A 15,054-nucleotide genomic window follows, 5' to 3' on the forward strand; every position below is an offset into this window, starting at 1 on the left:
GCTTGGAGAACCCCAGGGAGGGGAGCCTGGTGGGCTGCCGCTTATGTGGTTGCACAGAGTCGGACATGACTGCCATGACTTAGCAGCAGCAGCAGCAGCTTTCTTTATGGTCCAACGGTCACATCCACATGCCTACTGGAGAAACCATAGCTTTGACTGTATGAACCTTTGTTGGCAAAGTAATGTCTCTCTTAATATGCTGTCTAGGTTGGTCATGGGCTTCCCTTGTGGCTCAGCTGGTAAAGAATCTGCCTGCAATACAGGGGACCTGGGTTTGATCCCTGGGTTGGGAAGATTCCCCCAGAGTAGGGAAAGGATACCCACTCCAGTATTCTGGCTTGGAGAATTCCATGGACTGTATAGTCCATGGGGTCACAGAGTCGGACAAGACTGAGCAACTTTCACTTTAGGTTTGTCATAGCTTTTCTTCCAAGGAGCAAGCGTCTTAATTTCATGGCTGCACTCACCATCTGCAGTGACTGTGGAGCCCAAGAAAATAACGTTTGTCATTGTTTCCACTGTTTCCTCATGTATTTGCCATATTACATTATATGTATAGAAAAGCTCCTCTACTACTTTTGATAAAGAACAAGAAAAGAAAAGATGGAGAAATTGGAAAACATAAACTAAATGAAATGAGAACACTGAATATGAAATAGAAGTGAAACAAACTAGATAAGATTTACCAGAATTATGTTGGAATTTTTTGAAAAATAGAAATGCCCAAGTATTGCTTTCTTTCCTCTAAAGTTCCAGATGTGTTTCTAATTAGTGCTCATGTTTAAAAAAGTGTTTTTTAAAAGGTATGATAAAAAGATATGATGATCTTCTATCGTTAAGTCTTAAAGTTGGCTAATGTCTTCCAACTTTGTTGTTCTCCTTCCATACTTTGTTGGCTGTTCTGAGCCTTTTTTTCATATAAACTTGAGAATTAGTTTGTCAGTATCCATAAAATAAGTTTCAGGGATTCTGACTGGGAGTGCGTTGAATCTATGAGTTAAATTTATGAACCTGTGAATCAAGTTGAATGTAATAATTAACTGACATCTTAAATATTGAATCACCCTATCCCTGAACATGGACTGTATCTCCATTCATTTATTGCTTAATATCTTTCATCTGTTTTGTTGTTTTCCCTCATTTAGTGCTAATGGTAGCCTCTTTTAATTTTACATTTCAGTTGTTCATTGTTGCTGGTACAGGAAGACAGTAGCCTTTTGTATATTAACCTTGTATTCTACAACTTTGCTGTATCTTTTGTTAGTTCCAGGAGGGTTGTTTGCTTGTTTTTGTAAATTCTGCTGGACTTTCTATTAGTACATAATCATGTCATCTACAAGCTATCACAAGTTTACTTCTGTCTTTTCAATATTTTTTCTTTCCTTGTTTTATTAGCTAAGACTTCCACTATGACACTGAAAAGCAGAGGTGAGCTGGTAAAGACATTTTACCTTGTGTGTGATCTTAATGGGAGAACTTCAAACTTCTTCCATTATGTGTGATATTAGCTGTAGGTATATTAGTTTTAGGTTTTTATAGGTATTTTCAAAAAGTCAAGTTGAGTACATTCCCTTCTATTGTTTACTGAGTTTTTAATCATGAATGGTATCGGATTTTGTCAAATGCTTTTTCTACTGATAACGTTAAAGTGAAGTCACTCATTTGTGTCCGACTCTTTGCGACCCCGTGGACTGTAGCCCACCATGCTCCTCTGTCCATGGGAATTTCCAGGCAAGAGTACTGGAGTGGGTTGCCATTTCCTTCTCCAGAGGAGGATCTTCCTGACCCAGGGATCGAACCCAGGTCTCCTGCATTGTAAGCAAAGTCTCCCGCTTTACCGTCTGAGCCACCAGGGAAGTCACTGATAAGGTTATGTGATTCTAATTTTTTAGACAGTGACTACGTTAATTGATTTTTCAAGTATTGAAACAGCTTTGCATACCTGGGATAAATCTCATTTGGTTGTGGTGCCTGGTTGTTTTTTATATACTGTTGGACTGATCTGCTAATATTTTAAGGATCTTTGCTTCTGTTTAAGACAGATGTCTTTGTTTTTGGCATTAGAGTAAAGCTGGTCTCATGAGTTAGGAATGAGACCTAACTCTTTCTGCTTCCATCTTTTGAAAGGGAATGTAGAGAATTTATAAAACCTCTTCATTAATTAATGTTCACTAGAATTCACCAGTGAACCCACGTGGGTCTGGTGCTTTGTTTTAGAAAGTTAGTAGCTGTTGATTATATAAAAGAGGCCTATTCAGATTGTCTATTTCTTGTGTGAGTTTTAGCAGGATCATGGTTCAAGTACCACAGAGACTCACTATTCTTCCCAAGACTGAGTATTTTCTTGAATAAGTGTTTTTGTTTGCTGTATGCTCTTATGACAATTTCCAGAGACTTTAATTTTTAGAAAAATATTTACCAGTTATGGTTGTTTCACTGATGGGTCTGTAGATCATGCTGCCATTCCCAAAGTGCTTCTTGATTTTTTAACGCACATCTTAATATATAAGCAATCAGGACTCTTTAAATAAGGCAGTATGTTCACAACCTGAAAAACCTTTCTGATGCCATCAGTTGATTCAACACCACCATGCAGCTTACAGAATAAATAAACAGTTCTTTAATCATTACTTAAATATATTCCAGAAGTGAAGAGTGTTTCTAATTCATTTACAAGTGCTATCTGTTACACCAGTAAATGTTACTTGACCTCTTTATAAAGTAAATAATGCTGCGTAAGAATTAGTCCTGGAATAGTGTGCTGAATTTCTATTTTCAATCCAGTAGATTAAAAACACAATTGTGAATGGTATAAAAACGTAAGAATCATTGTGATAAAACCAATCTCAAAAATAGAGAATCCAGACTCTCCTCAGATCATTTTAGAACTCAGAAGTTTTCCTCTACTTAAACACAAGCTCCACATAGAAAATATCAAAGATGTTTTTCACTATGATGCCACTGCATAAAACTCGAGAATGTGACCATCAGGAGATGAATATACTGAAATCAATAGAGTTTAGAAAACACATCTAATTGTGAAGTAAGGATAAATAAAAAGACGATTTACAAAGAATTATAACTAATTTCTAATCATCATCAGAGTCTGAATCATATTTTTTTCCTCGAATAGTTTTCTTTTCCAGCTTTGTAAAGTTTGTTCCAAATTTCTTTTGGCTCTGAAATGGTGGCTCCATTAAATTTCCACTAAAAAGAAACAAATATGAAAAACACTTAATTCTCTATGATTTAGTACAGCTGGTATATTTAACTACACAAAAATCTATCCTCACTGGAACACATGGAACAGAGTAAAATTTTCTTTATAATGCTGGTATTGAGGAAGGGGTACCAAAAATTAATACTGACAGTTAATAGTTGATAATGATAATTCACAGTTTTAAACCTTACTTTGTACTACTAAATGCTTTTGACTAGCATTTTATTTTATCATTAATTACTGATTAGCATTTCATGGAATGTACCAACAAAATCTCTGATTGAAAACCATAGAAGGAAATCAGTTATTGTCATATTTTGGGTATGCTGAATCTGTATTAGACTCCTATCCCTGTGAAAATGACACAGGAAAATGACATTCTATTTTCGATAGCCTGTTACAACCAGTTTGATCCTATTTAACATCTTTTAATGTTTAGATCACTATAGACAACAAACCCATGAAACTCATTATCATTAACCCTGAATTAGTATAGAATGCTTTTCATGATACCTGAAAAATAAGATCTTGGTTTTGAAATATCATTTGCCACCAAAGGGAATCATGGCTTCTTGGAGATAAAGTCAATTCCTATGGAGAATACAACACAGGTCCCCCTAAAAGATCTTACCTGCACCAGAAAGAAAGTGCTCAAAGGATTATGGGGACGTGTCAAGAACACACAAAAGCCAGAATGCAAGGCTCTTACTGGGCACATGTGAGGCAATCTGAGCTTCAAAGTAAATAATAACAGTAATACTCCATAATATATCCCATTGAATAAAATAATCCATAGCCCATTCTAATACAAATAAATGAAAAGTAAACGAATGTGGGGTCTGCAAAAGGTCTTCCTTAAATTACCAGTTAGCTTGGTAGACAACTGATGAGCCAGTGCTCAGATAAGACTGCCAGCAATGAGACAAACCACCCTATGTCTCCCGATATGGTACACTGAGAAAGAAGAACACATCACTTCCATATTACACCTGGGGAAAATATGCAAAACCCGAAATCTTACTGTGAAACATTAGATGAACCCAAACTGGGAGACGCTCTATGAAATAACTAGTTGTACTGGTCAAAATTGTTAAACTATTGGAAAACAAGTGGAACACATTGCTGTAGGTTAAAGGAAACTAAAAATGCACAGTAAGTACTTGGGACTCATTTCTTCAGTATGCAGGATATTATTGGGACAATGATGGACTTTGAATAAGGTCTGTAAACCATGTATTTAGTATTTTAATAATTTTTACTGTGGATGTATAAGAATGTCCCTGTTCTTAGGAAATGCAAACAGAAATATTTAGGAGTAAAGGAACAATACAGCTACAATATTCAGTCAGATGGTTCTGAAAAAAGTTTATATATACCCCAAAACAGAATGATAAAGCAAATATAAAATATTGAAAATTGAGGGATACGAATGAATGATATATGAGAATTCTTTGCACTAGTTTCCAACTTATTTAAAATTGGAAATCACAATTTAATATTAACATTTTACTTAAGAAAACAAAACCTGAACTTCAAAATCAATTTCTACAATATAGGAATGACTTATACTCATGTAGGAGAGATTCAGAGAAAAAGGAGGAAGGAAAATAAAAAGATGAGGGAATTTTCTACTTTTGAAAGGTATTCTGACTGGAATATTCTGACTGGAAAATTTAACCTATTATTTTTGCAGATAAAAAACAAGATACATAAGATGTGCTCTAATCTGAGAAATTAGATAAACTGTCTGGTGAAGTGAACAAAGAGATGAGTGGAAAATGGAAGCTGGATTTTAGATCATTTTCTACTGAGATTGTTCTTTATAGTTAAGTAATTTAAGCTAAACACAGAAATGAGATGTTATGTAGTTTATCAGAGTCGACAAGTGATACAGGAGTAACTACATTAAAAATCCAATGTTTGAAAATAAGTCATTATCAATTTGAGTAATCTGGGTTAAAGCAGGAAGGAGTCAATTCTTCTCGAGTGTCATCCTGGGTTTCCAGATGAATACTGAATTAGATTTCATAGGATCTGTTTGAAAACTTTTAGAGTTAGGTGGACTCTAAAACCCAAGATCAACTTTATTTGGAACTCTGATTTTGCTGTAAGATCATACTAAGGTACACTTTAAGAGATACGCTTTTCCTTTGTGGCAGTTTTTCTTCATCTCCAGCTTCAAGATAAAGCTTATGGAAATATTTATTTCCATAAAATAAATATTATCATAAAAATGAATAATAATATATTTAGTTTATGAAAATAAAGGACAGAAATGGTATGGACCTAACAGAAGCAGAAGATATTAAGAAGAGGTGAGAAGAATACACAAAAGAACTATACAAAAAAGATCTTCATGACCCAGATAATCATGACGGTGTGATCACTCACCTAGAGCCAGACATCCTGGAATGTGAAGTCAAGTGGGCCTTAGAAAGCATCACTAGGAACAAAGCTAGTGGAGATGATGGAATTCCAGTTGAGCTATTTCAAATCCTGAAAGATGATGCTGTGAAAGTGCTGCACTTAATATGCCAGCAAATTTGGCAAACTCAGCAGTGGCCACAAGACTGGAAAAGGTCAGTTTCCATTCCAATCCCAAAGAAAGGCAATGCCAAAGAATGCTGAAACTACCACACAATTGCACTCATCTCACACGCTAGTAAAGTAATGCTCTAAATTCTCCAAGCCAGGCTTCAGCAATACGTGAACTGTGAACTTCCAGATGTTCAAGCTGGTTTTAGAAAAGGCAGAGGAACCAGAGATCAAACTGCCAACATCCGCTAGACCATCAAAAAAGCAAGAGAGTTTCAGAAAAACATCTATTTCTGCTTTATTGACTATGCCAAAGCCTTTAACTGTGTAGATCACAATAAACTGTAGAAAATTCTGAAAGAGATGGGAATACCAGACCACCTGACCTGCCTCTTGAGAAACCTGTATGCAGGTCAGGAAGCAACAGTTAGAACTGGACATGGAACAACAGACTGGTTCCAAATAGGAAAAGGAGTACGTCAAGGCTGTATATTGTCACCCTGCTTATTTAACTTCTATGCAGAGTACATCATGAGAAACGCTGGGCTGGAGGAAGCACAAGCTGGAATCAAGATTGCCGGGAGAAATATCAATAACCTCAGATATGCAGATGACACCACCCTTATGGCAGAAAGTGAAGAGGAACTAAAAAGCCTCTTGATGAAAGTGAAAGAGGAGAGTGAAAAAGTTGGCTTAAAGCTCAACATTCAGAAAACGAAGATCACGGCATCCGGTCCCATCACTTCATGGGAAATAGATGGGGAAACAGTGGAAACAGTGTCAGACTTTATTTTGGGGGGCTCCAAAATGACTGCAGATGGTGACTGCAGTCATTAAATTAAAAGATGCTTACTCCTTGGATGGAAGGTTATGACCAACCTAGATAGCATATTAAAAAGTGGAGACATTACTTTGCCAACAAAGGTCCGTCTAGTCAAGGCTATGATTTTTCCAGTGGTCACGTATGGATGTGAGAGTTGGACTGTGAAGAAAACTGAGTGCTGAAAACTGATGCTTTTGAACTGTGGTGTTGGAGAAGACTCTTGAGAGTCCCTTGGACTGCAAGGAGATCCAACCAGTCCATTCTAAAGGAGATAAGCCCTGGGATTTCTTTGGAAGGAATGATGCTAAAGCTGAAACTCCAGTACTTTGGCCACCTCATGCGAAGAGTTGCCTCATTGGAAAAGACTCTGATGCTGGGAGGGATTGGGGGCAGGAGGAGAAGGGGACAACAGAGGATGAGATGGCTGGATGGCTTTATCGATGGATGTGAGTCTGAGTGAACTCCGGGAGTTCATGATGGACAGGGAGGCCTGGTGTGCTGTGCAAAAAGTTGGACACAACTGAGTGACTGAACTTAACTAAACTGAACATAAAAATTACCCAAAAACTTCAACTGAATATGGGAGTTAAAATAAATTGCTGGTTTGCTGCATGTTACCTGTAATTGAGAATATCAGAACACCCCAGCCTCCACTCTAAGGTCTCTGTGGTGAAGTCATCTGTATTTCCTAGGTCAGAAAATCCAACAACAAAATCCTGTGTTTTTCCATCTTTCACCAGTGCTAGTGTGGGAATGACTTTGATACGCAGTCTCTCACAAAGGAAAGGTGCTTTTTCCACATTCAGTTTCAAAAATTTGGTCTCAAGATGTTTCTTGGACAGTATCACCAAATGTCTGTCTAGTATTTTACACCTGTAAGTAACAACACATAGAAAACCAAAAGCTAAAAATGACAATTTCTTTATCAAAATAAATATTAAGGCACATCTAAGTTTTTACTTTTCCTGAATCGCATAATCTGCCAGTCAACCTATGTATCTACCAGATAACCTCATTTCCATTTCATAGGGTAGGTACCTCTTTCTCTACCGCTTATGATACTGTAGTCCAGAAGGCTGGATCTGCCTTCATGATATACATAAAGAACAAAGTACTCAACATATGACTTAGGTGGCTCACAAAGCTGTCATGTTCATGGCTAAGAATAAAAAAATAGTCATTTTCCTTATGCATGTTTCCTGGCATTTCATAAAAGAGACAAACCTGAACCTGACAGAGCTCAGAAGACACCGCTCAGAATTAGAAATGTACAGGTGGTGTTGTATCTGGAAGTCACTAAGAAAGACTGAGTATGCCACTGAGAAGGAACCTTTCCAACCGTACAAATTCTGTTAGTGTGAAGTCTATCAAGGTTAAGGGCTGCAAATATATGGTCATGATGGTTCTAAAGAAGTGCAAAATACCAGCAGTATTTTTACTGAGCCACCTGAAAAGGAAAAGTGGTATTTTCTTTAAATTACACTTTAAACTGGCCAACCCTTTAGTGTATCTGAGAGAGAACTATAAAAACCTCTGTGAGCAGTTGTTCTTACCCAGAGGTAATTAGTACAATCAACTTTTTAAAACATACAGATGAATCAAAAGTCTCTGGGACTTGAGCTGAGAAACATGCAAGGGATTCCTAAGCTCAGTGAAGTTTGATCACTACTCTGCTTTTGATAATTAATACACCAGCACCACAGCTGACTTTACTAGCAGGTTTCTGGGGTACTTCTTGGTAGTTTTTCCTGAGTTAAGTTCAGGTACACTGAGTTTCTAATAACCCTGATGCCTCATCACCTCTGAGTGATTCTTTTTATATATCACTCATGCAGTGAAGCAATGGGATTTTATTAACAGTGAAAATTGTCAGGAGAGAATAAGTGGTTTCTGAATGAAGCTCCAAAGAAGCGACAGATCATTTGGAGAAATACATTCTCGAGGGTTTCTACAGAAATCAACTCCACGGTTTTACTGGAATAATACGGAATCTATTTTAAATAAGTATGTCCCATTGGCCAATTAATCCATTTTTAAAATTGAATTTTAAGTCCAATTTAAACCCAGAGGGAGCAGTCATGATGTAGTTAAAATAGCATTAAGCTGGGCTCAAATCTGCTTTTATCATTTAGCAACTGAGTGACATCAGGCAGGTCACTTAATTTCTCCAAGTCTTGGTGTCCACACACAAAAAAGCATGGGGATTATAAACTACTTACCTCAAGGGGGACTGTGAATGTTCCAGGATCTTATATTGCCTGAAATGTCTAGCATTACCACATACTAAAAACTTTGGTATCTGTCTATATTTGTATCAATTCATTCAACCTTGACTTTATTTTCTTTCGTTTGTATTCTATTAGTTAAATCCCAGCCACTAATAACCATGTTGTTGGGTGAGGAGGCAAAGACCAGGCAGACTATGGAGATGAGAGAAGAGGGCAGGGCTGGGGCCACAGTGAGCAAGGGAGACTCTGGGTTGAAGTGTGAGTTTCCGCAGGAGCTGCTCAGCATCAGCAAATTGCTTTCATACAATTCTAGGTCTGTTATCACATCATCTGATGTTGGCAACTATTCAAACTTTGCAGCTAGGGAGAAAAAACAGGCTTAAGCCATCTGGTTTAAGATATAACCTCTTCTGGGGCTATTTTTACTTTGAGGGATCAGCCTCCAAAGAGAGATTGGCAGACCTGGGCTCGTCTAAGAGAAATCACTTTCTCCATCTTCCATCCAAACCTGAAGTCCCAACTCTGTTTCTGGGGAAAGGCCTTGTCAAGCCATCATCTCTCTGTGAATTGCCAGTTTAGAAGTGACTGAATTCGAACTTGGTGTTCAGGTGTTGGCCCCATTTCCAACACTGTGGCTGTATTGTAATAGTAGGGACAAAAGCGGAATTCTTGGAATTGATATTAAAAAAAAAAATTTAAGTGCTCATTGCTAAGATGTTTTTAAAATTAGCTAGCGGAAATATCATTCAGAAAATAGCCACTTCTATGAAAATACTGAAATCCAATAATTTATACTCTTTTATGTCACTGGTTTTTAAGTTAATCTTTGCTGACTGCTTAATTTTAATATACAGACTTCCAGTACAAAGGGACAACTTAGGAATTAGTTCCTTTCACATTTTTCTTAATTTCTCTATTAAGTCAGGGTATCTATTCAACAATCTCTTCATATGTAAAAACAGTCACTGAGGGGAAACAAAGTTACCTGAATGTGGAGTCTCTGTAGAAATGGCAAACCACTTTTTTACTCTCCTTGACCTCTTGAAAAAAGTCTCTCTCACTAGGGATTTCTCTGTATTCCCCATGTCCTTTTGAAAGCCATTCCTAATTTGAAGAAAAGAGAAATATCACACATTTGAAATCTCTTTCAATGTCACTTTATATCTTATATCCAAATCACTATATTAAAGTTGAGTTTATCTTAGAAATGAATTCCTTTCGGTGATGTACTTTCCTATCTTTCTAGTGTCAGTGCAGAAATAGTCTGTGGCCCAGGACTATCTGCACAGCATAGCTTGGAATTATCTGTCTTGGTAACTTGAAACGCATTTTCTTAGAACTTTGAAAATAAAAATTAGGCTATAAAGATTGAGAATGTAAACATCTTTTTAATTTCTTTGCACTTAAACTACTAAAATCAAAAGAATCTGATCCAAGTTACTACAAAGCTTTAAAAAAGAACAGCTGTGAGATAAAGCCAACTGGTGTTTGGGGAGGGGGCGGGTACTACAGCTCTGAAGCTGAGGAGCCCTGTGTACTTTTGGTGACCACCTCAGAGACAGCACTCTTCTAGCCTGGCCACCCACAGACGGCATCCAGTGAAGAAAAAGCTGTTTTCTCATGTGGTGTACAGAAAAAGGGACCCGCAAGTCCAGCTAATCCAATTCTCCAAATCACTGTCTCGACCCTTATCATCCATGTTGGACAAGTATTTCAGGTTCCTGTACCTTTCCCGTAGCAGGAAGCTGACTGCCTCAAGTGGAAACTTGTTTCCTTTCTCAACACTTCTACTGTCTTTTAACCTTTTTCCCCTCTATTCCTTTGTCTTACTGCCTGTGTTGGTTGCTCCGTCGTGTCCGGCTCTTTGTGACCCACGGGCTGTATGCAGCCTGCCAGGCTCCTCTGTCCGTGGAATTTTACAGGCAAGAATACTCGAGTGGATTGCCATACCTTCCTCCAGGGTATCTTCCCAATCCAGGGACTGCACCTGGGTCTCCTACATTGTAGGCAGATTCTGCACCATGTGAGCCGTTAGGGAAGCCCTTCTCAAGACTTGGTTTTAATAAAAAGGCGGACCAGACTTGCAGACAGGAGGACTCGAACCACCGCGCGAGCACTCATTAGGCTGCGAGTTCTCATAAGCTCTGAGCCTCACATTCCTCATTTGTAATGTGGAGATCATAAGACAACTATCTCACTGAGCTACTGTGACAAGACAACATGAGAATAACAGGGTGGTGGGAAAACACAGGTGCCTGAAAAACATTAATACATGTATTCTCTAGTTCTCAGAAAAGCCTTCTCCCACTGACTGCAATATATCCTGAACTTTGGTCTGTGGATCCCAGCCTGGACCTCAGATGAGAGAAGTTCTAATCTATCTATCAGGGCAGCCCTTCAAATATCGCATGATTGCCCTATTCCACAGTGAACATTTCTGCCTGCTTTTGACTTTCCCGTATGAAATGACTTCTAGACACCCTCATCCTCTGAATGCACTAGAAAGGGGCAGAAGCCCAGACTGCATCACCAGTTTTGGTATCTGTTTCATGTTGGCTTATGCTGAGCTACAGGAGGCCCTGGTATTTTTACCTTACTTCTTTGGTAGAGCTTCCATAAAGAGTTTAAACTCTCACACGGAAAAAATTTAAACTTCTTAATGACCCACTTGCTTTGAGCACAGACAAATCATGATAGGCTTTCTCATAACTCTACCTGAAAGGGAACCTGCAGACCCCTATTTCTCCCACTGTTCTTCCTCATCCATACTCTCCTCAACTACACAAATCTGAGCTCAGAAAATTATCCTGGACCAGGTGTTTCTTGGACTTGACTATGAATTAACACTGATTGGGCTAACTCAGAATGTGTCTTTAAAAACTATCTTTCCAACCCCCAGGGAAAATTTTTAATGGCATTAGGTACTTTTGAGGTCAAACAACCCTAAAGACTGAGAACTTTAGGCACGTGTATATAGAAGTGGTTAGAAGCATACTGTGAGAGCAATTTCAGAAAGCAGTGCAGAGAGGTTACTTGTTTCTGCTGTTGAGCTTTCTTCAGAGCCTCGAGTCTCTTTTCTTTGAGGCGTTCTAATTCATCCTCATCCATCTGATCTAGTTTCTGAATTTCCGAATCCAAATGTTCTTCCACTAGTTTGGTGGTTTGAAGCAACTGATTCTCCAGGACTTTTGAAAACATGTCAACAGATGCGTTTGCTTCCATTCTTCTAAATGGTACGGTTCAGCCTTGATGCAGGAGAGAAGGTTTACAAAGTTGGAGAAAAAAATAAGACAAGAAACTTTTCTCTTAGTTCCCAAAATGCTAGCAAATATACAATTTGGAGTTCACAAAGTGTTCTGCTGACAACCAACCATGTCATGTTAAGAATTTTTACTTAAATATTTTAAAATTTAATTTTCAACAGGTTATAGTCACTCTTGTGTGTTGTCGCTTCAGTTGTGTCTGACTGTAGCCTGCCAGGCTCCTCTGTCCATGGGATTCTCCAGGCAAGACTACTGCAGTGGGTTGCCACGTCCTCCTCTAGGGGATCTTCCCGACCCAGGGATCAAACCCTGTCTCTTATGTCTCCTGCACTGGCAGGTGGGTTCTGTACCACCGGGGAAGTCACACTAGTCAAAAATAATTTAGACCAAAGGTTAGAGTGCTTTTGACTTTGTTTACTATTCTAAAGCAAAGAAACCTTTAAGACCATCACCAGACCACAAAGAAATGAGTAGTTGAAACTAAACCTAGTGTTGCATACTGACAGTATTCTTTACCAAAGGAAAAGAGAAGCAAAGCAGAAATGACTGCAAACATGATAAAGCTTAACTGTAGCAATGTTTTACACATGTGTACACACCAAATTTTGCTTTTAAGATAGAGCACATTTGAGCAAAAAACATTATTTTTCATCTCTGCCTAAATGATTTTAACTCTGAAGAGAGCTCATTACAACTTGTGTAAAGAACTCTGCCTGGTGTCCCTAAGCTCTAGTTTCCAATTCTGTTCTCTCAGTAACTAATAAAGTCTAAGAGCCCACAAAGATTGATACTAGTATTGATTTAGTGACACTCAGTGCTCATAACTTTGATGTCAAACAACACTCCAAATACTAAAAGCATATTGATTTTACCATCACTCCTCTATGTAAGATAGGAGTTTAAAAACAGACTCTAATTCAGATCTCAATGACATAGTCTATTTATTTAAAATTTTTATTTTATATTGGCATATAGTTGATTTACAATGTTGTATTTCAGGTATACAGCAAAGTGATTAATTTATACATACTCAATTCCCTTTTTCAAATTCTTTTCCCATTTAAGTTACTACAGATTACTGAATAGAGTTCCTTGTGCTATACAGTGTCTTTGTTGGTTATCTATTTCAACTGCGTATTTTAAAATAAGTTATTTTCTACCAGCAACAGTTAGATGGTGATTTTATGTACTTCTGGGTTATTACCACAGAAATTTATAATTTGTCAAAGCAGGAGACTGTTGATCTCAACTAACTATGATATGTTTTCAACTACTACTGAAGCACTTTTAAATAATCTGAAATTTGTGAGCTCATTTGCCAAGCTTCTGACACACAGACTGGCCCACCAGACCCTCTATTAACTGTTGAACTGAATTGAAATAGTCTTCCTGCAAAATTCTCCTCTGATTCCATTTTTTTTCCCACATGAAAAGCAGTCTAAAAGCATCCTGGATTTTATCTTTGTATTCCTGGAGCTAGCAGTGTGGGGAACACTGCAGGTGCGCAAAAAATATTTGTCAACGGTTGAAGTAGCATGTGTCTAGCTATTGTTCAAATTATGGTTATGTTTTAAAAGTACTTCTGGGTTTTAAAAACCAAAATGTAAGTTCCTCACATGGGATAAAATTTTAAAGGACCTGCATTTCAAATACAGGAAATGAATTTCACACTCCCTACTTCTCAAGAAAAACTTAAGGCTATGACTCTCAGGATCGGGGCGGATGAGACAGAAAAGCAGTGTAAACACCGACTTGCTTGTCAGACCTTGTTCTTTACAAGGGGCGTAGCGGATGCTTGTCCCTGGAGTTTTACAGGCTGAGCTCAGAATTTAATTCTGGATAATTGGGAGGAGAAGCGATTAACAAGAGCTGTTCTAGGGGGCAGGTTGTGCTGGTCATCGCCTTCAGAAAGGGGGAAAGGAGATGGTGCAGAGATAACTTCATTCTCCAAACCAAAAGCTTCCGATTCTTTTTTCAGTTCAACTGAATGGTGGGGAGGGACGTGTCCTGAAGTTACCTAACCATTTCCGCGATTCCCCTGTATGCACCCGCCAAAACAACCAGGGGGCCTCACCGTTAACCGCACGCCAGCCGCTTCCCAAAAGTACCCTCGCCACGCCCCGCACCCCGGGAACAGACGAGGGCAGAGGCGAGGTGGCCCCAGCTTCAAAGCCTCCCCGGCGCATGCGCCAAAGCCTCCCCCGTGGCGGGGACTCCCGGGCCCGAGCCGCGCCCCTCCCTCGCCTAGGTAGGATGCGGAGCAGTCGGGCGTCCGTTAGCACCAGGATGTATGGCTGGTTTTTTCACGCCACTCTCTGCCTCACCTGAGCTCTCGGCGATACCTGAGATACGAAGAACCAGCCTCTCCAGAAGAGCAGTCCTCTCTGGCTCCAGCCTCCAAGCAGCGGCGGGTAGCTGCGAGGCGGCCGTCACTTCCGCCTCCTCATTGGCCGCGGATCTCACGCGATAGCCACTGCGACGTCCCAGGAAGTGGAGGTAGCGCGGAGGAGGGGGGAGGGGAGTGCGCGCGGCGAGCGCTTCTGCGCGTGCGCCCTTCTCCACCTTTCCTCGGCTCCGGCTCTCCGAACTCTTGGCGTTTGAACGAACCTTTCCCTCCCTCCGAGTGAACAGCCCAGAGGGCGGGGGAGCGAAGTACGCCGGAGACTGTAGTTTCTTAAGTGCTTAGCCGGGAGTCGACGTTCTTAGGCTCTGACACATCAACAGTGTTACATCAGAAAGGAAATAGCAATGACCGTGCTCTGGAGTGGCACTCCAATTTTGTTTCCATTCGGTTTATTGAAAAATTCCCCCCTTTGAAAAACAAAGTATAACTTACGTGTAAGTTTTTACATAGTTTATACATAGAGTCGTTGTCCAGATCCGGATATAAAACACTTTTACAACCCTAGTATGCTCCCTCGCGACTTCCCTGACATAAAGTTTTAGAGTTTGTTCTCGGTTTGAATGTAAAGATCATGATCTATT

At 39.3% G+C, this 15,054-nt stretch overlaps 1 protein-coding gene across 1 annotated transcript; it reads right to left on the minus strand.

The window, feature by feature from the left end:
- Positions 1-2,660: 2,660 nt before the first annotated feature.
- On the minus strand, positions 2,661-14,515 carry TXNDC9 (thioredoxin domain containing 9). The gene is made up of 5 exons (XM_052649284.1): positions 14,394-14,515; positions 11,840-12,051; positions 9,792-9,910; positions 7,197-7,451; positions 2,661-3,207 (listed from the first exon to the last, which is right to left on the minus strand). The coding sequence occupies exons 2-5, from the start codon at positions 12,026-12,028 to the stop codon at positions 3,090-3,092; spliced, it is 681 nt and encodes a 226-aa protein (XP_052505244.1). The 5' UTR covers positions 12,029-12,051; positions 14,394-14,515; the 3' UTR covers positions 2,661-3,089.
- Between the last annotated feature and the right edge of the window lie 539 nt (positions 14,516-15,054).

Source organism: Budorcas taxicolor, chromosome 11, assembly GCF_023091745.1.
Source record: "Budorcas taxicolor isolate Tak-1 chromosome 11, Takin1.1, whole genome shotgun sequence".
Lineage (NCBI taxonomy): Eukaryota > Metazoa > Chordata > Mammalia > Artiodactyla > Bovidae > Budorcas > Budorcas taxicolor.